The sequence below is a fragment of the Leopardus geoffroyi genome, chromosome A2 (genome assembly GCF_018350155.1).
Source record: "Leopardus geoffroyi isolate Oge1 chromosome A2, O.geoffroyi_Oge1_pat1.0, whole genome shotgun sequence".
NCBI classification, from domain to species: Eukaryota; Metazoa; Chordata; class Mammalia; order Carnivora; family Felidae; genus Leopardus; species Leopardus geoffroyi.
In genome coordinates, this window is record NC_059331.1 from 169,159,111 (window position 1) to 169,180,472 (window position 21,362).

General features: G+C 43.3%; 1 protein-coding gene and 1 long non-coding RNA gene across 13 annotated transcripts in view; both read right to left on the bottom strand.

The window, feature by feature from the left end:
- Positions 1-860: 860 nt before the first annotated feature.
- Positions 861-21,362, bottom strand: part of NCAPG2 (non-SMC condensin II complex subunit G2) — a 66,547-nt gene continuing 46,045 nt past the window's right edge. For 10 of the 12 annotated variants that reach the window (XM_045496343.1, XM_045496350.1, XM_045496345.1 and 7 more), the window contains 11 exons: positions 20,620-20,770; positions 20,328-20,501; positions 18,940-19,056; positions 18,713-18,853; positions 18,172-18,271; positions 16,624-16,811; positions 13,732-13,872; positions 10,016-10,119; positions 9,094-9,194; positions 7,827-7,926; positions 861-1,250 (listed from right to left, as the gene is read on the bottom strand). In XM_045496343.1, coding sequence (XP_045352299.1) covers positions 1,199-1,250; positions 7,827-7,926; positions 9,094-9,194; positions 10,016-10,119; positions 13,732-13,872; positions 16,624-16,811; positions 18,172-18,271; positions 18,713-18,853; positions 18,940-19,056; positions 20,328-20,501; positions 20,620-20,770 — 1,369 coding nt within the window. In that variant the 3' untranslated portion in view covers positions 861-1,198. Of the gene's footprint in view, positions 1,251-7,824; positions 7,927-9,093; positions 9,195-10,015; positions 10,120-13,731; positions 13,873-16,623; positions 16,812-18,171; positions 18,272-18,712; positions 18,854-18,939; positions 19,057-20,327; positions 20,502-20,619; positions 20,771-21,362 lie in introns of those variants that run through there. The other 2 variants (XM_045496351.1, XM_045496353.1) reach the window with 2 other exon arrangements.
- LOC123607197 lies at positions 4,520-7,812 on the bottom strand. Its single transcript, XR_006716704.1, has 2 exons — positions 7,230-7,812; positions 4,520-6,987 (listed from the first exon to the last, which is right to left on the bottom strand). It is a non-coding gene; the product is annotated as an uncharacterized LOC123607197 (long non-coding RNA).

A 21,362-nucleotide genomic window follows, 5' to 3' on the forward strand; every position in this document is an offset into this window, starting at 1 on the left:
TCAGACAGATTGAGTTGAGTGTTAACAACAAATCCAAGGAATTATTTCTAATCTTACACAAACTCTTCCAGGAATATAGAAAGACAGAACATTCTTCAATTCATTTTTTTAAAGGATTTTTAAGTAATCTCCCCCAGCGTGGGGCCCAAACTCAACTCTGAGATCAAGAGTCACATGCTCCACCAACTGAGCCAGCCAGGCGCCCCTCGGCTCATTTCTTAATACTAAAACAAACACAGGCAAGGGCAAAAAAGAAAAAAAAACTACATTCACCAATACAGAATATGTCTTCGTCGGCAAAGATGTCTAGAAAGTCTTATGTTCAAAATTAGCTAAAATAAGCACCCCTAACTCCCCTTTCTCAATTATCCCTCAAAAAACCCTTACCCTGACCGCTCATAACTGTGGTTAACAGTCTGTTTCTGGATCTTCTTCAAGAGACAGAGGCAGTGAACTTGCTCTTTACCTTTTAGCTGGGGCAGAGGACACAAGTAAGCAAATGAAGACGGTCTCCCGTTGCATTTGTCACAATGCAGAAATTGTGGCTAACAGGGAGATGGACACAGACCTGGCCCTCTGCTGACACCATGTCAGCTCTCAGAAAGAAAAGATACCAGTGATTCACCTTCAGGCTGAAGGACTCGGTTCTCTGTCACTCATATTTAGAGCCAGCGGCCTGTCTTGACATCCAGCAAAGCAGCATCAAGACGAGGAGAGGAGGCTTCTACAGGACCCCCCATGGCTCCTCCCCCTGAACCTGGCACCCTCTTCTTAGCACCTTCTACTCTTGGCACAATTCAACCCTTGTCTCTAAAGGGGAAGACACATACTAAGATTTTTAAATGAAGTACACAAACAGATGTTGTCATTGCTTTTATTAGTCATAGTCTCAAGCAATGTCATATATACAAAAGTCATTTTTAAAACAACTAAGTTTGCTAGAAAAGTGTTTTTCCCCCTTTGCGCCACGGGTTTCCACACCACTAATACCTAGAGTCCTTTACGTTAAATATATTATTCATGCAGGCACCAGGCAAAAACCTAAGAACCTTTAAATTTCCTACTTCTAACTCCCCAAGTAAGTCCCACTCCTATGACACAGATTATCAACATTAGAAACACTAGGAAAATACACATTCAGTTCATTTTCACGAAGTCCTTTTCCTCTGTTCTCACCCGACCAAAGATGTTAGGTTGGTTATGAATTCAGAAGTGCTCCCAAAGTCCTCGATGACGATTCATAGAGAAACCTGAAACACAAAGAAAGATAATTAATAGCAAATCAACGACCAAAATACCCAAACATACACTTTTACAAAATAAAACTAGAAATGGTTTGCAACTGAATGTATGCTCAGAGAGAGTGAAATAAATCAGTAACTTCCGCTACTTGCTTCTGATGTAAAATGGAGCACGAATCCCCATCACGAGGAATCAGCACTTAGAGCCGTCATCACTGCTCCCACGGCCAGCAGCAGTTCAGAGCCCAATAAAATGTGCTCACCAGGCCATGTTTTCTATAGGTGAACTCTCATGTACTCAGAAGTACTCTCATTTGTGAGGATCTAAACCACTACTCGGATCCACAGCAGACTCATAAACATGTCAAGTGCCTTTCACAATCATGGGCTTTGTTTCCTTCCACAAAAGCACAAGATAAATGAAAATGATTTACCCCAAGACTTGCTCTTACAATGACACTTAGACCCACCTCACTTCCTCAGGCCCTCCCTTATATACTCCTCCCCACCCAACAGAGCCAGGTTTGGGCTGACCCCACTCAAGACACTGCCCCAAGCCTTGCAAGGATCCACTTCACACGGGAGCCCTTACCAGGCAGACCTCACACAGGTATGCTCCCTTCCTCCTTTGCCACCTGCTAACCTGGAGGGTCCCAAGCACTACCCTCGGAGGGTATGCGGGCCCCAGACACAAGTACCAACCATTAGCCTCAGTGACATTTCAGCAGATTCATCGTTCAGCTACCGTCTGCCTGGGTCCCACTCTCCATGGAGACTAACCAAGCACGTGGTCTAGAACAGCCCTGTCCAGTATCAGTACAAACAGGCACATAACTAAATTTTCTAGTTGCCTCATTAAAAGAGCTCAAAAGAATAAGGTAAAGTTCATCTTAGTATATTTTATTTAACTCAAGATACCCAAAGGAGGGGGGGCGCCCGGCTGGCCCAGTTAGCAAAGCATCCGACTCTTGATCCCAGGGTTGTGGGTTCAAGCCCCACGTTGACTCTGAAGCCACACACACTGATATATTTTACAATGTTTTTTTTTCACACCATCTTCTGAACCCAGGGCCTACTTTATATTTCATTTCGGAGCCACAGCTCAGAGTTGCTACATCTCATGTTATCAATTTCCACATGTAACAAAGTGGCCGGTGCAGGGGCAGCACAAATCTAGAGAAATTCTGAGGTTTTTCTCTTTACCCTGGAATTCAGTAATTTTATTCAGACTTACTTAGGTGTTATTCCACACAGAATTCAGTGAAACCAACAAAAAAAGAATTTTTAAAATTACACATTTCTTCCACTGGGAAATCTTCTATTGTTTGCTGAATTACTGCTTTTCTTGGGTTTATTTCTCATCTGTCTTTACCCATGACTCATCTTCTTCAGTATCTAGTCTGTGTTCTGAGATATTCCTCCAACATGATCTTTTAATATGTATTTGTATTTGGGAGAACGCAAGCAGGGGAGGGGCAGAGAGGGGGGACAGAGTGTTGAAATGGGCTCTGAGCCGTCAGCACAGAGCCTGATGTGGGGCTCAAACTCATGAACCGTGAGATCACGACCTGAGCTGAAGTCGGACGCTCAACCGACTGAGCCACCCAGATCTTTTAGACTATCTGAATCTGAGTCTCAACAGTGACGTCTCTCCACAACGCCAGGGACATTTTAAATTTAGGGGTTTTAACTCTCCATCTTCCTTCTGGGGTATAACCGAGTTTTTCTTTGAAGACTCTTGTTATTAACTGGCCGGCTGGCCCACCACTGTTACTTGAGTAATGGCTGCTCTGATTGCTTCTCACTGTTCACTACCCTCATGTCTGAGCCCAACAGCCACCGCAGATAGATCTGAGACGGTGAACAGTTGAGAGGCACAGGCCTGTGGAGGCCACCACCACAGCAGCAAGCTGGAAGGAATGGTGGCAAGCCTTAGTCAAATTACCTCCCTGGGCCAGGGTTCTCAGGTGTGACACAACATATGAACCAAGTGATGTGCTCGCTCACCTGAGTTCCATAGTCTTTAAACATATGTCAGAAGCCGAGTCTTCACAACCCTGTCCACTATCAGGCCCCACTGACTACGGCAGGCTGTGTTCACATGCTGAAGAAAGTCCAATGTGACCACAGCCATGGGAGGAACAGACAAAATCAATTTTCTGAGAAAAACAATTAATAAGACAAACAAGGCCTGTCTTTATTTACGTATAGTTTTAAATTATCTACACCAAGGTCCACTGGGTATTGATGATGATAAAAGCATGCTTTTAAATGAGCTATAAAAAGCATCCAGTCCCAAAATCATTTTAAAAAGACTATTAAAATTTCATGCAGGAGAATAAAATAATATTACTCATCAATACTTGATAACAAAAAAGATGTGATTTTTTTCAGGGAGTACTCCTTTCCTTCAAGGTCTAATATCAATATTTCATGTTGGGGATTGCATATAACACTATCAAAGTTGCCTACATATGGGCATAATTAATATGGCAAATAACTTGCTTATAATATGATTACAATTCATTTACTCAGTGGGAAAATTCATGATATAGCCTGAATCCTAGGAAATATTTATACTTCTAAAATTTCTAATTGTATATTTATTGCTATTTTCAGACTATTCACGAAAGTAATAAAAATAACATACTCGGCATTTAAAGGCACCAGCATGCTGGCAAATGTACACCGTTCCTCCTGAGAGACTAAGTCCAATTTACAGGATGCTACTCTGGGGGAGGCAGGTGCAGTGCAATGAGAAGCATTTTTTATTTAGTACCCAACAGACCAGGTAACGAAATACTAGCACTGTTAGAGAGAAAAGTAGTATAATCACTAAGAAAATGTTCACTTCTGAATTAATGCCCCATTGATTAAATTATTAACTGGACCAATGGTTTCCACCAGTCTTAAAGATACTGACTTGTCTTAATGTATCTATCCCAACATCAAATCAGTAATATTTTCAAATTTAGTCTTAAATCTTGTCTATTTTCCATTAGACTGATTTCATTTACTTATTTTTTTTGGAATGTTTTATTTATTTTTGAGAGGGAGGGAGAGAGAGAGAAAGAGAGAGAGAGAGAGAGAGAGAGAGACAGAGAGAGAGAATGAGCAGGGAAAGGGCAGAGAGAAAGGGAAACACAGAATCCAAAGCAGGCTCCAGGCTCTGCACTGTCAGCACAGAGCCCGACTCAGGACTCGAACCCACGCACAGCAAGATCATGACCTGAGCTGAAGTCAGATGCCCAACTGACTGAGCCACCCAGGTGCCCCTAGATTGAATTTTTTTTTTTTTTTTTTTTTGATACTGGCTTTTCTACAGTGTGTTTCTTGCATATTTAAGAGGCCCAAGTTTCATAGTCCATACCTATTTGTTTAGGATGTTTCCTCCTTAACAGGAAGAACTCTGCCATAAGTTATCAGCTCTGAATATCCTTTACTTTCCACAGTGTGAAGTTTGAATTTCTAAGGCTTTTTTTTCCCTCTCAATATAACATGATACAAATACTCACCTTAAAACCCTGTGCAAGTGGAAATTACAGAAATTTCTAGGGGCGCCTGGGTGGCTCTGTCAATTGAGCATCCGGCTCCTGATTTCAGCTCAAGCCATGATCTCATGGTTGTGGGATCAAGCCCCACATTGGACTCTGCACTGACAGCACAGAGCCTGCTTGGGATTCTCTCTCTCCCTCTCTCTTTGCCCCTCCCCTGCTCACGCTCTGTCTCTCTCTCAAAATAAGTAAACATTAAAAAAAAAAACCCTATCCTTGCAAATGTTATTTCTAAAAGCAAAAAAATCTTGTAAAATGCTTGGACTTGAGATTGTTACCACATCCTATGAAAATACCTTATCACATTTACAGTTTGTAATTCTGATGCACCTGGTAAAAACATTTATGCTGCCACGTGTTTTCTGAAATATACAAACACTCCTCATTTCCTCCAAATCGAAGATCAATTCCCTCTTCCCCGTAAGTGTCTAGAAATAAAACAAGCTCATGAAACCTAGAGTCTGTTGGGTTTCTCCTTCAAATATACAGTTGCAAACTCGACCTTATTAAAACACATGGTAAATATTCAATAGTTTTTAGGATGAAGCACATAATTGAACGCATTCCCCTTGCTCACAACCAAGGTCTTGCAAATCCCCATCTACTCCAGTGCCCTGCTCCATACCCTGTCAAGGCCTGGTGCTAGTATGCCTGGTCCATGGGGGCTTTCTCTTCCCGGTTCTGACCACTGCAGAGAGCCAAGCCTCCTCCAGGAGACCCCAACGGCACAAGTGGCACCTCAGCCCACTGCCCCCACCAGGCCCCACAGAGCAGCCGCCCAGCCAGCATCCCCCTGACCAGAGCAGCACACGAGCTCACGGGACTGGGAGAGGACTCCAGCTTTGGTTCCAGCAGATCCCCTGCCCCCAGAGCTTGGATTTCCAGTGAGTTCCGCCAGACGGCCTCAGGACTACTCCATCTGGGGAGCAGTCTCAGCGCTGGGGCAAAGGTGCTCCTCACATCTGCCTTTCCTCTATGCTTTGGAGTTCGCTTTAACTCCCACCAGCCAGTAACTCTTCGACCAACACCCTGAGAAGGATTTCTGACATGGAGACCTCCCTGTCCTAGTCACAGTGTGGTTCTGCCTTCTGACTGGAATGCCACAAACACTCAGGAAACACCAAAGGAGGCTGGTACAGTTATCTTAATAGCAGACAAAATGGACTTTATGGGGAAAGCATTACCAGAGATAAAGAGAGACCCCTCATAAAAATAAAAGGGTCGATTTATTACAAAGATGTAGGAGTTCTAAATTCATGTGCACCTAGTATCAGGATCACAAAAGATATAAAGCACAACCCCTCTTATCAGAAATGGACAGATCCAGCAGGCAGAAAATCATTAAGAACATGGTTGAACTCTACAGCACCATCAATCGACTGCGTACAATTAATAACAACGGTGTACAAAAACTCCTCCACGGCCAACTGGGATTTATTCCAAGTATGCAAGGCTGGTTCAACATTCAAAAATGACTTAGTATAGGAGAGCCTGGGTGACTCAGCCAGTTAAGCGTCTAACTTCGGCTCAGGTCACGATCTCACAGTTTGCCGGTTCGAGCCCCACATCAGGCTCACTGCTGTCAGCCTGTCAGTAAAGGGTCCGCTTCAGATCTTCTGTCCCCCCCCCCCCTGCCCCTTCCCCACTTGCTCTCTCTCTCTCTCTCTCTCTCAAAAAAAAAAAAAAAAAAAAAAACAACCTAAAAAAAATTGCTTAGTGTAATCCATCATATCAACAGACTAAAGAAGAATATGATAGCATATGATCCTATCAGTAGATGCAGAAAAAGTGTTTGACAAAATCAAACACCAATGCAGAATAAAAACTCCCAGTCAACTAGGAAGGGAACGTCCTCAACTTGGTAAAGAACACCCACAAAATATCTGCAGTTAACGTACTTAATGGTGAGAAAATAGAAGCTTTCCCACTAAGATCAGGAACAAGGCAAGGACGCCCCTTCTCATGACTGCTTTTCAACTGAAAAGCACTGAAGTCCTAGCTAATGTAGTAAGGGAAGGAAAGAAAGGGTACAAAGGTATACAGATAGGAAGAAAAAAATAAAACTGTCTTTGTTCATAATTTAGCAATTTAGTTTTCAAGGCCTTTTTGCAAAGGAGAAAGTGACTAAGAAAAGTACTTGCCCAGTCATGCGTGAAACTATTACCAAGTTCAGAGCTCTATTAAAATTTAACCTTATGGGGCGCCTGGGTGGCGCAGTTGGTTAAGCGTCCGACTTCAGCCAGGTCACGATCTCGCGGTCCATGAGTTCGAGCCCCGCGTCAGGCTCTGGGCTGATGGCTCAGAGCCTGGAGCCTGTTTCCGATTCTGTGTCTCCCTCTCTCTCTGCCCCTCCCCCGTTCATGCTCTGTCTCTCTCTGTCCCAAAAATAAATAAACGTTGAAAAAAAAAAAAAATTTAAAATTTAAAATTTAACCTTATGAAGTTCAGAAAACAGCAAGAAAAACAGTTTTTGTGGTTGGCCGGAGAATCAAACAACTAAACCAATAACAAGAGTTTACAGCAAGTTGCAGAGCATGTCAAAAACGGTACGTAACAACAAAGGCACTCGGGGGCAGGAGCCCAATGAACACCTTCCTCAGGCCAGTCCCCGTGGCACCAACAAGCCCCCCAGGAATGAAGAAATGACAAGTATTTCTTCAAAGTTATGGAGGGACCTTTCCCATCCTCATTGTGGACGCTTGGGGACTGAGCAATTTTATCTGAGAAATGCCTACAGTTTCAAAAACATAGCAAACCACCAAAAATAATCTGTCTGGTTTGTATATACATATAAAATAAGTCTGTACGCCTTTACTCTTCTGGAGTAGAATTTACGAGATGACAATTTTGTTTTTATTTTTGAAGACAAAATCAGAGAGTAAATTAAACATATGTCCAAGGGGTTTCCCAAGCAAGCCTGCTTCCTCACGGCCTGGCTGTAACCAGCAGGAATGAAAACATGATCTCAAACGGACGGGCAGGGAACCCACAGCTCTCAGCAAACGTGCCTGGAGCACATCTAGTGCTTTACCTCTCCGTGCTGTCCTCATCCAGGGTGATCTCCATAAACGTCTTCAGTTTTCTGTGAACAGTGGCTGCAACATCCTTCACTCTTGAACTTCTCTGTTTACCTAAGAGGAAGTTATAGTAAAGACAGAGCAACGATTTTAACACTGGCACACAAAAGTAAGCATACTCTGCTATCAATATGGGCACAAGTTCAAGAAGAATGAGCCTCCCCACCCTTCGAGTTAATCTACCCACTGACCTGTGGAACAGGAATCATCCCCTCACAGGGATGTGAAAAGATGAAGTGGACATTTTTGAAAGCACTTCATCAGCCCTTAGGGACAGCTCTAGTGGACAATTCCATGAGCTCTGTCTGTGCCATCACCTGTACCTCCATCAGAGATGACAACTGCCACATTTCAGAGTCATCATCAGTGTGGCAAATATTTAAGCACCTGTTAAGTACTAGGTGCTCAGCAGCACCCCAGCCCCTGTCCTCACCCCCTCACATGGAGAATTTCCCCTCATTCTCCAGGCCTCAACTTGGGTGACAGTCCCTTAGAAGTCTTTTCTGATGCCCAGCCTGGGTAACGCTAGTCACAAAGTGTTATCATGATTCTGTAGGCACGCCATGCATTCAGGCTTATGGAGAGTGCCTATCTACCTAGAAGCACTCTCTATCTGTAACACATTATGTCTTCAAAAATCATTTCAACATTAGTAAAGCTGAGCAAAAAATTCAGAAACTTAACGGTAATCCGCAGGGAGATTACTGCATTTTATACTGAGATGAGCATTTTATAAGTATCTCCAATTATTTTTCTGGTACTATTTCAACTGGCTGGGATATCCAGAAAAGGCAAGTGCAAGGCTTAAGCAGAACAGAAGATACATTCATTAAGTATTAACCCCAAAACATACCATCATTAGCAAAAATAAAATCAGAACTTTAAACATAGGTAACACGTGACAAACCAACAGGAATTCAATTCTGAGGCACAAAGAGGGACATGTAATGGGTCCAGTGGGGAAAGGTGACAGGTGAACAGGACTGCATTAGGAAGCGTGAGCCAGCTGGTTTCCAGGCTAGTACAGGGTTAGCTGAGCAGAGGAAACCCAGCAGACACTGCTTGTCCAGAGCATGGGAGAGCAGGCTACAAGAGCTGGGAGGGTCTGACTGAAAGGGGATGCCACAAACATGGAACCGAATTCCCAAACATCCCATAACAGTTCTGTATGAGATTACACCCAGCAATATCCCAGACAGTATGAGAGAACATTTAACCAACCTTTGTTAATAACCAAAATAATATGCATAACAGCTGTGAGACACACAATGCCTTCAATATCATCAGAAGTAACACACGCCTTTAATTCATCTAAAAATGACCTGCAAAAAATTAATAAATATCTGGAATTATTCTATAGTATATATCCTAAAACTTTGTAGGAGGACTAACACAGCCAAGATTCATCAACCACCATGAATTCTAGCTTTCAGGTAACGTGGATTAAACCTTCTAATACGTTCGCTGTAAATGTGCCGAGTCACACAGGTAAGATATTAACATCGCATGATGTTGCCAGAAAGAGAATGGGGACATTTTAGTAATTGAAAAAAAGCTACTCTGTATACCCACAATGCACACAAAAAAGATTCAATGTCACTGAAAGATAATTTATGGCTGCTAAATATGACACTTTTTTTAAAGTTTTCATTTTGAATGTATCTGCTATTATAGTCCCTCAGGTATTAGGCAAGTGCAAAACCACTCCTTCCATACTCCATCAGTCCTGCCTGGGCCACAACAAACCCGGAACTGCAGCCAAGTGACACAGGGACAGCACGTACCCAAAGAACCACACTAGTGCTGAACCTAGTCAAGCGTTCTGAGTGTACTTAGGAACAAGTATTTGCTACACATTAACATTTTAAATGTTTCCCTCTAGCTGAATTTTAGTTATGAAAAGCATAACCAGGGACTATTTGGATGGATGGATGTTATAGAAAATTAGAATTTGTTTGTATAATGCAAATTTTTAAAATAATGCAACTGGTTTTAATTGCTGATTAGAGAACACTATATGAAACACTTTTCTCATGGAAAAATGCATCTTTGAGAAATTCTGAGAGCTCAAAGAATAGACAGAAGTTACTGAGAGCTCACAGTCCAAGTGAGGAGATCAGGGCAATAAAGAGAGCATGGTTACCTGATCACAATCGGAGACTTCATTATTATTCCCATTAAACACCTTGAAAATGGCGGAAGGTCTGAAAGACCCTCGGGCGGGGTGAGCTCTTCTACATCAGAAACCTAGAAAGAAGTTCCAGACAGATCAGTAATTTCTAAATTGAAATGGAGACAGGGCTAGTTACTTGTTTTACACTGCTATGGGTTTTCATCCAGAAACCCAAAAGAATAATTTTTATTAACTGTTGAAATGTCTACAGTAATTATGATTAATCTATTTTATATTCAGATGCATATTATTCATCAGACAGAAGTAAAAAGATACATACATCAATGGACAAAACTTTTGTCAAACAGCCTTTAATGTGGTATCATGTTCTGTAAATAATGTGTTTTTAAGCGAGTCTAACTTGCTATTCCTACTCATCTAGAATCTGGATTTCTCAGTCCCAGCACAACTGACATCTCGGACTGGCTAATTCCTTGCTGTGGGACGTCCTTGGCGCTGCAGGGCTTTGAGCAGCGTCCCAGGCCTCCACCCAGCAGATCCCGGGCGTGGCCAGTGTCCTCTGGAGGAAGAGAACCACCCGCAGTGGAGTAACGTTGGTCTGGATGCATGAAGGGGACTCTGCCTGGATTTATGCCCTTTATCACCAACCTTACAAGTTTAAAGTCATCCATTAGTGGTGAATAAACTGCACGTGCAAATGGCTCCCAGGAAAGACTAAATCCAGAACCCTGCTCTGGAGAGGAGTCGGGGTGGAGGGAGGTCATGCTTTTATTTCAAATCTCACCTTCATACACCCACCACTGGCTTTCACCTACTTCTTAGCTATCAGGTGTGACTACACAGCTCTCCTCAATCAGCCTTTCCATACGCCCACTGGAGGATTCATAATACTAATTTGGATATTAAAGTCAATCATCTTTATGTATGAAATAGCTGTTTCTCATTGAAATGATGTACATCTTAAATGTAAATGCATTTGTGATACAGACAAATGATTATTGACTGGTTATAATAAAAATCTTGAGATTTTTTTAGCATATGTAGCAGTAAAATATATAACACGAGCACAGAACAGAATGCTAATCGGAAGAACATTGTTACAAGACTTAAAATGTACAGACACACTGTAATTTCTGCAGGGAGACTCATGAGTTAAATATGCATATTAAAATCTCCAGAAAAACCACTAGAACAGTTACACAAAGGACAATATAAAGTCAACAGAGAAGAGGGGCGCCTGGGTGGCTCAGTCAGTTGAGCGTCCGACTTTGGCTCAGGTCATGATCTCGCGGTCCGTGAGTTCAAGCCCCGCGTCAGGCTCTGTGCTGACCGCTCAGAGCCTGGAGCCTGTTTCAGATTCTGTGTCTCCCTCTCTCTCCGACCCTCCCCCGTTCATGCTCTGTCTCTCTCTGTCTCAAAAATAAATAAACGTTGGGGCGCCTGGGTGGCGCAGTCGGTTAGGCGTCCGACTTCAGCCAGGTCACGATCTCGCGGTCCGTGAGTTCGAGCCCTGCATCGGGCTCTGGGCTGATGGCTCAGAGCCTGGAGCCTGTTTCCGATTCTGTGTCTCCCTCTCTCTCTGCCCCTCCCCCGTTCATGCTCTGTCTCTCTCTGTCCCAAAAATGAATAAACGTTGAAAAAAAAAATTAAAAAAAAAAAAAATAAATAAATAAACGTTAAAAAATAAATAAAGTCAACAGAGAAGATAAAATGGAACAGTGCAAACACTGCCATTTCATCAAGAAATGGCAGGAAAAGAAGTAGGGGAACTAATAGAAAACAAACATCAAAACGGTCAAATTAAACCCAAATATATTGGGCACCAACAATCGGTTAAGTGTCCAACTCCTGATTTCAGCTCAGGTCATGATCTCATGGTTCATGAGATCAAGCCCCACATCAGGCTTTGTGCTGACACTGAGGGAGCCTGCTTGGGATTCTGTCTCTCCCTCTCTCTCTGAACCTCCCCTGCTCCTGCTCTTAATCTCTCAAAATAAACTTAAACAATATATCTATACATATATCATTATGTCATTAAAATCAAATGGGCTAAGCACCCCAAGTCAAAGGCAGAGATTGTAAACTAGACCAAAAAAAAAAAAAGAAAAAAAAAAAAAAAAAACAAACAAAACCAGGTCTACCCATGTAGTGATTATAGGAAACACTTTAAACACAGGAAAAACAGGTCAAAAGCAAAAGGGTAAAAAAAAAAAAAAAAAAAAAGATATGCTATGCAAACATGAAAAATGCCAGAGCAGACTAATGAGAAGTATCACCAGAGATGACAAGATGTCTCATAACTAAAGACAATCAGTGTATCAAAACAACATAGTAGTCCCATGTGCACACCTAACAAAGCTCCCAAATACATGCAAACTAACGGGAAGAGACAAATCCACAGCAGCGCTAACCTCTCACTGATGGAACATGCAGACAAGTCAGTAAGGATACAAGAGAGGTCAGCGAACACCTCCTGTAAAGTAGTGAAATACATCAGCTCTGTGGGCAAACCACCTCTGTCACAACTACTCAACTCTGCAGTTACAGATGAAGTAGCCACAGAAAATCTGTAAACGGTGGGTGTGGCTATGCTCCAATATAACTTCATTTACAAAACCAGATGGTGAGCCAGGTTTGGCCATAGGCCATTAATCGATTGATCTATACTTGTCAGCTATAAAGCTCGATGGAGTAAATAAATCCTAGCTCTTAATTCTATGTATAATCTAGCTATCACTTTCCTAAACCAAAATGACCTTCCTTAAAGCTTTAAGGAGGGTCTTAAAATCTATTGTTATAGGAACTTAGCTTTTTTCATACTCATGACCTCACAGTACAGAATTCAAATAAATTATATATATATGTACATTTATATAAGTCAACAACATTGACTGTCAGATCCCATCTTTTCATACAGAGAAAATCTATCATCACCTTTCTATCTTCTATGGCACTGTTCCACACCCTCCCGCCATGCCTTGAGGGTCTTTCTGGGGAAACAGTTCTGACTGGAGTTATCATCCTGGTTAGGCCAATCTTTACCCAAGAAAGCTAACTATAAAAAATCTGCAACTGTTAGGAACACAGCCAGTCACTTACAGAGTAGAAACGAATACATTATCTGTTTAAAATGATATCGGAAATTCAAATTTCCTGTGCTTAGAAATGAAAAAGAAAAGTATGGTTTATGCTACAGCAATGCAGTCAGATGCAAACTACCCCAAACTGTCCTGCCTCCTGCTCACCACTGATCACTGCTGCTTCTGCCTTGTCAGGAGAGATTTTCTTTTTCTTTTTTTGTAAGTAGCCTTCACGCCCAGCAGAGAGGCCAGTCAGGGCTTGAACTCACAACCCTGAGATCAAGACCTGAGCTGAGAACAAGAGTTGGATGCTTAATCAACCGAGCCACCCAGGCGCCCTGAGGAGAGAAGAATCTCAAGAAATATATCAACTCACGTAGATCTCTAAAATGCAGCAAAAAAAAAAGTTCACAGTGGAAGGACTAGCTTGGTTTTAGTCAAAGATGACAACATCCCAAAAGTCACATGACTCTAGTCATAAGCCTGCTAGGAAACTGAGGGGAGGGGGCTGGAGAAGCAGGCTACCTACTAAACTCTGAGTTCTTAAAAAATACTTGGAAAAACATGAAAATGTGCTGCCAGTAGAAAATAGAATGTTGTACAGTCAAAAGCAGACACAAGAGTTTCAGGATCAACAGACTTCACCTTGCGTAGTCGGTGACTTATCTCCACCACAGATGCAGCGATCACAGTGGAAAGTACGCCCCGGTGCACGGGCGTGTCCGCATGCCAAGACTGAACGGTCATTAGAAATTCATGAAGAGGGGTCTGAACTGAGTAAAGAAGCTACAAGAAAACACACCAGTTAGTCATTTTTCAGGGGTTAAAAAAAGACACTTTACAGGACAAACATTCCTATTGTCCTCCCTAGGGGTCCAGGAGTCCCAAATCTTGTTTGCCCGTTATCAGCATCCACTCCTTCCTTTCCCATTACTGACTCCGATCTCTCAGGCACCACAGCTAGACAAGGACAGACAGCAGTGAAGCCCACTGGAAATAGCAACAAAAGCAATGCAAAAACCCCCAAGAAGAGAAGGACCAACAGCATAAATAAAGAAAAGGTAAAGATACAGCATCAACAGTGAAAGAAGACCATGAGGCCATGTGTTCTGGTAGAAGGAGCACAGTCAATGGTAAAAGATTGGTGAGGGGCGCCTGGGTGGCGCAGTCGGTTAAGCGTCCGACTTCAGCCAGGTCACGATCTCGCGGTCCGTGAGTTCGAGCCCCGCGTCGGGCTCTGGGCTGATGGCTCAGAGCCTGGAGCCTGTTTCCGATTCTGTGTCTCCCTCTCTCTCTGCCCCTCACCCGTTCATGCTCTGTCTCTCTCCGTCCCAAAAATAAATAAATGTTGAAAAAAAAAAAAAAATTAAAAAAAAAAAAAAAAAAGATTTGGTGAGAAAATAAAAGATTCTGGCACAAACTAAACTACACAAACAGATCACAGCACTTGAACCAACTCATCAAAAACAGAAGCATTTTGGGGTGCCTGGGTGGCTCAGGCAGTTAAGCATCTGACTCTTGATTTTGGCTCAGGTCATGCATAATCTCACAGCTTGTGAGTTCAAGCTCCACCTCAGGCTCTGTGCTGACAGTGCGGGGCCTGCTTGGGATATTCTCTCTCTCTCTCTCTCTCTCTCTCGGTCTCTTTCTGCACCTCCCCACTTGTGAGCTCTCTTTCTCTCAAAAAAAAAATAAATAAATAAACATTACAAAAAAAAAAAAAAGAAACATTTCACATTAACTCAAAGATGAACTGGTAAGCTAGGGAAAATGTGGCCAACAAACCAATCACTTTCTATCAGAAAAGAGCAGAAAAAAAATGAAACTCTTCAATGCTTCATAAACATCCTCCTATTTAAGCATTTTTTAAAACTTCGTTTAGGGTACCTGGGTGGCTCAGTCAGTTGAGCATCTGACTTTGGCTCAGGTCATGATCCCATAGTTGGTGAGTTCGAGCCCTGCGTTGGGCTCTGAACTGACAGCTTTGAGCATGAAGCCTGCTTCAGATTCTCTGTCTCCCTCTCACTCTCTCTCTGCCCCTCCTCTGCTTGTGCTATCTCTCAAAAATAAATAAATAAACATTAAATGTATATATGTGTGTGTGTGTATATATATATATATTTTATATATTTACATAATTTATATATATATATATATATATATATATATATATATATATATATATATATAAAATTTAAAAATTAAAAGAATAGCTGGGGGGTACCTGGGTGGCCAGGTCAGTGAAGCATGGACTCTTTTTTTTTTTTTTCTAAATTTTTTTTCAACATTTATTTATTTTTGGGACAGAGAGAGACAGAGCATGAACGGGGGAGGGGCAGAGAGAGAGGGAGACACAGAATCGGAAACAGGCTCCAGGCTCTGAGCCATCAGCCCAGAGCCCGACGCGGGGCTCGAACTCACGGACCGCGAGATCGTGACCTGGCTGAAGTCGGACGCTTAACCGACTGCGCCACCCAGGCGCCCCATGGACTCTTGATCTTGGGGATGTGAGTTCAAGCCCCACAGTGGGTGCAGAGATTACTTAAAAAAGTAAAATCTTAAAAAAAAAAAAAAAAAAAAAAGAATAGCTAATTTGCATTTTTAAACCACTACTTAGAAAACAAAGACTCGGGGTCACCTGGGTGGCTCCATTATCTGACTTCAGCTCAGGTCATGATGTGAATTCGAGCCCCATGTCAGGCTCGGTGCTGACTACTCGGAGCCTGGAGCTTGCTTCGGATTCTGTGTCTCCCTCTCTCTCTGCCCCTCCCCCATTCACGCTCTCTCTCTTAAAAATAAACATTAAAAAAAAAAGAAAGAAAGAAAACAAAGACTGGCCCTATCCAATGACAGTATGATTTTAGGAGTAAAGCAAGTATGGCACATGGGTCAGTATTTCCCACATGAACTGGCTACTCAAGAACCCTACTTCACAAAAGCTTTTACCAGCAAGGGAACCCCAGGCCCTTCCAGCTCTGTGACTCTCACTCCCAGTGAGGGGACACTGACAGGTAATGAGAGGGTAGTCTATGACGGAAATCAGTATCTCATCTGAGGAAAGTCCTCGTCATCTACGAATAATCAAAACCAGCATTCTCAAAAGTATATTTTAATTGGAAAACTCTGTGAAATAACAACGGAGTATTCACAAGCCCGTTGCAAGTAGTTCTGGGCTTCCTGTCCTGCCTGGCAGAGGACTCTCTCTTGCTGTTGGCCTGCTGAGCTGGGCTCATTAAAACCTGTTCCAAGACTAAGAGTCGGAGGTGGGCTCTTGGACCTCCCGAGCCAGGCACAGACGGCACGGCATCTCCTCTCTGACCGCACCATGCTCTGAAGGAAGTCAGGGGCAGCACCAGAAGGCCAGCGCCCTGTTAACTTACCTCCCACACCAAGTTGCACCCCACCCAACAGCCCAACCGCACCCGCAAATGCTAACTGAGCCCGTGTGTGAGACGACACATCCCCATGCACCCCTGTCTGCCTGGCAAACACTGGCCGTCTATTGACCAACAGCCCGGCCCGGGAAGGCAGGAGTACCCGTAGGCCTTCTTCCGGCTGCTTCCTGAAGCTCCGTGCCATACATTCCAACATTTTCTGAAATACTTTCTGGACCGTATCGAACAGCGTCACAGCTTCTTCATCTGAATCTGGTTTCTGTATCAAGGAACTTCCAGTTACCTCTTTCAGAATGCCAAGAAGTAATGACACATAAAAGAATCCCTTCACTAGAAAGAAAATTAGAAAAAAGCAGTTATCTAACCACAAAATTTAGCTGAGATTACTACGCTTTTGACACAACACGTGTATATTACGGTAACTTAAAATTGTTACTGGTAAGCCAATACCAGGTTGATCAGATTATTCTAAATTTGAATACATATAAAATTTAACAAATAAATTTAAAAACTTACTCCCTTTAATTATAATGCCAATACCTTCAACAACAGTAACAGCATATTTAACTGAGCCACTAAGAACCAGGCTCACTACACGTGGAGACAGCGTGGTCCCCTGAACACCTGCATTGGAGAACATGTCTTATTTTCTCATGTAATGGCAACATTAACACCAGCTCTAAGTCTGAGAGGGACGGCCCAAGAACTTGCAAAATGTGATTTACAAATCTCATAGGCCAACTCTGTTAAATTTCTAACACTGTAGTTTATCAGTTGTTTTTCTCTTCCAAATCACTTCCTTTACTGTGTTGCATTAATTTGATAAAGCGAGATGGGGGCCAGGTCACAGTTCTGGGCCTGCGGAAAACCCTGTTTCTCAGAACATGCCAGTCTGTAGGAAGGCTTCTTCCTGCCCTTCTCTCGCTTTACCTACTCTTACGCATTGATGAGAGGCAGGGGAGAAAGCCTGGATCATAGCACCACTCCTCATGCCATCAAGTGATGGGGCTGTGACCTCCAGGTAATCACTCAGTCCAGCTCCGCCCAGACCCGCTGGAAGGAAGCCGACCTCTCACTCACTCACTAAACACATTTAAATTAGTACCTAGTGTGCAAGCACAGACCGCGCGGTGTTAGTTACTATAGGTCTTTGGGGGAATAGCAACTTCCCAGTGGTTCTGAGGGGGCATTAAAGAACCCTACTCACACCCCCCATGTGGCAAGCAAACAGGCTGGGGGCTGCCACTGCACAAGCCCACCACACTGCAAAGTCACTTGACAATTAGGCAAACCACAGGGAGGAGAATCCTAAGGCCCTCGTGAGAAAAACTCTGTGGACTCAGGCATGTCTGACACCAGAAGCACCTTTGTTTTGTTCTGTTTGTTTGTTTTTTAAGTAGGCTTCAACACCCCGTGTGGAACCCAATAGGAGGCTTGAACTCACAGCCCTGAGATCAAGACCTGGGCTGAGATAAAGAGTCGGACACTTAACTAACGGAGCCACCCAGGTGCCCTGACACGTGTGAACCTCCTAGCTGCATCAGTCTGTAAATTCCTTTTTTGGCATCTGCTAGTTTGCATTGCCTATCTGTCACCTGAAAGCAAGAGTCCTGATCAGCAAAGTGAGCAAGGGAGGGGCTGGTTTGGTCATTAATTGCTTTAAACATGTTCTTTAATGAATGAAGTATACCTGTTTGCATGATTCCGAGACTCCATTGTAAAAGTTGTATCTGAAACTTATAATCGCCAAGGCCGACCATCACAACGTCTTTACACACCATCAGGTAGGTCTGTAAGACACACAGATTTACCTTAAACAGAGGCTACTGAAAGCCAAAAAAGGGGAATAAATCCAGCCTTGCAAAGCTTCGAATATCTGCTTGTACTACTAATGATCTCTTAAGGCAGGTATTAATAAAGATGTTTTACAGAAGAATTTTCATAAAGATACTTTAGTTCTCATGTTTATTTCCATAAGAAATCTGGAAACCCATTTTATGTAATTCCACAAACATTACTGAACACCTATTACATGCAATGTATAAGATTACATAAAAATTACATGGTTTATGTTTTGGGAAAAGACAAACTCTAGATGCTGAAATGACACTGTGAGTATTTAAGAAGAGCAACACTACTATCCAAGTTACAACTTTAAGATAGAAAATAAAATCTGAAACCACATCACGAACTTGGTGAAGAGAAGGTTTCCATGTTTAAAGACTTCTAACCTGGATAATCTGCTGATAAACAACCCTGTGAAGCTTGAGATATTCTTCTTCTTGATCTTGGATAAAAGACAGAACTTTGTTTTCTAACCAAAACCCAGTGTCTTCCAAAATGGACAGGTAAACTTTTCCTTCTGAGCAGAACTGTCCAACAACAGAAAGACAAATTAGTACCAGAACCAGTATTGCCAACACACTTCGTATTGGGACACAGCCAGGCACACACTCACCTTGTGCTGAAGATGAATACTCAGCCGGCAGTGGAGGCTGAAGGCTCGCAGAGCCATCGCTTCATTAAAGTTGTGAGGTTTCCCACCTGGCAACTGCAAAATTGATTCCAGATCTGCCTGCAAGACAAAAAAAAAAAATCCGTGGCCACGTTCCACTGTGTAAGTGAGGACGACCTGACTAACTTCACACACAGTTACAGTGGGAGGGTGACACCCTGGAGCGGTGGAGGTGCTTTAATAACACGACAGAACTTTCTGAGAAATGTAGTCTTCCCTTCTCTTCCTTCCAACACCCCTACCCCTTCTAAAACAAGGTAAAAACTCGTAATAGTCATTGCTCAAGAACAGTCAGGATCAAGCACACAAAGCGTTTGCCCCTGGGGCAAATTCTGACCTGCTCCTGACCAGGACAGGACAGCCCGCCTGAGGAATGAGGAAGAAAGGCAGCTCCTCCCAGGAATGATCCTCTCGGGGCTCAGGAAGGGCCCGAGCCTTAGCACACCCACAGCTCCCTAACGTTGTACCCTAAAGGAGCAAGGCCTTAGTGCTGGGAAGCTTATGGGAGTCTGTGTCTGGCTGTCACATGAAGAGGGAGGAGGTTCCATCAGCATTAGTAGGTGGGGATACCCTCTGTGCCCCTAGTAGCAAAGCCTGTAGGGAATGCCCCCACCCGTCTTTCCCAGAACCCATAGGCAGCCTTAATTTTTGGACAGCAGCACAGCCAGTGCTCAGCTTAGTCCACGGGCAAAATCCCAGCACTGCCTACCCATGCCTGGGCATCAGCCGTGGTCCATCTCCTTCCCTGGATGGCTGTGCACCTCCTTTTCCTCCTTCAGACCTCTCCCTCCCTTTCGTCATCTGATGCCCATGCTGAGCACTGGAGGCTCTGCCTCTGGCCCGACCAAACTCCACGGCAGTACCAGAGGCTGTCTCTGAGGGCTGGTGCTGGAGGATATGGCCAGAAGCCAGTAAGGAAGAAGGAAATGCTGAATTCACAGGAAACACTCTCCAAAGATTCCTGGAAAAGCTTGCCAAGGACTGTGAGGGTAAACTAGTATTCCGGCATCCATGTGTCAGAGTAGGTAAAGCAAGAGAAGGTAAAGAAGAGAAGGAAGAAGCCTTCCTACGGACTGGCATGTTCTGAGAAACAGGGTTTTCCGAAGGCCCAGAACTGTGACCTGGCCCCCGTCTCGCCCCCCCACCCCCCACCACGTTAGTCATCTGCGTCTCATGTCTTCATCTACAAATTGAAGGAGGGGCTTAGATAACTCTTAACTCCTTTCCAGCTAGAAAAATTTTACACTCTAAGTATGAGAAGTCTGGATCTTATTTTTCACTCCTAATTGCATGGGCTCCCTCAACTTTCCTCATCTGTTCTATAAAGTTACCTTTGACATTTCAAGTGCTTTCAAGAGGTGGTTAAGTTTCTTCCGGGGAGCAGAGAGCAAGCACTGTCGATTCTTTGGATGGGTGAGCAAATACTCTACGTAAACCAGCGCCAAGTCGGGTTTTACAGGGCGTGTATCATGGATCTGCACTTTCCGTTTAGATGCTGAGTTACTCTGAAAGAATACAGCGATAAACTGGCAATTAAAACACATGTTCCCAGGAAAGCATATGATTTTCTAATACACACGTGTCCTCATTCAGCAATTTTAAAGGAACAAGACACAAATATACCTTGCTCTGGGGCTGTTCTGGCAGCCAGTCACAAACGAGTTCCAGAATGTGTCCCACTTGTCCCCAGGAGCAGAGACAGTCCAACAAAGTACAATAGCGCTTGTCTGCTCCTCCTTCCTCTTGGTTTCTTAATGTGGAAATCACACCACAGCTGAAAACGTCAAATACATAAAATCAGACCTCACATTGATTCACTAACAATTTCCCACTTTTCAAAAAGGGAAAAAAATAAAGCTAAACAAGTGAGGGTACATAAGGCCTTCCCACCATAGAACACTCAGACCTTCTCCGCTGCAGGAATAAATACAGCTTTCCCACAGTTACTACTCGGGTTCGGTCCCAACATAAAAGGCTGAATGTGAACACAGCTTTAGGAACACGGAGGCCAAGGCTGTCCGATACAAGTGTTAAGTTATCAAGGACGTGCCAGGGCCATGAGACCCCCAGACCTTCTTTTCTGTCAGCTCTTTCAGACCCTAGAGCAAAGATTCCTAGTGCTTGGGAAAGAATTTTTGTTTAGCATCAGAACATCCATTTTTTCACAAATATGAATTAACATGAGTCATTTTTGCTGAGATAATAACCGACACTCTAGAACAACGCTATCCAGTGAAAATGCAGCACGAGCCACAAAAGCAAGCACTTAGGTCATTTCAAATTTTCTGACAGCCGCCTTTAAAAAAGTAAAGAAAAACAGGCATAATTAATCTCAATAACCTATCTTATCCGATCCACCACCTCCA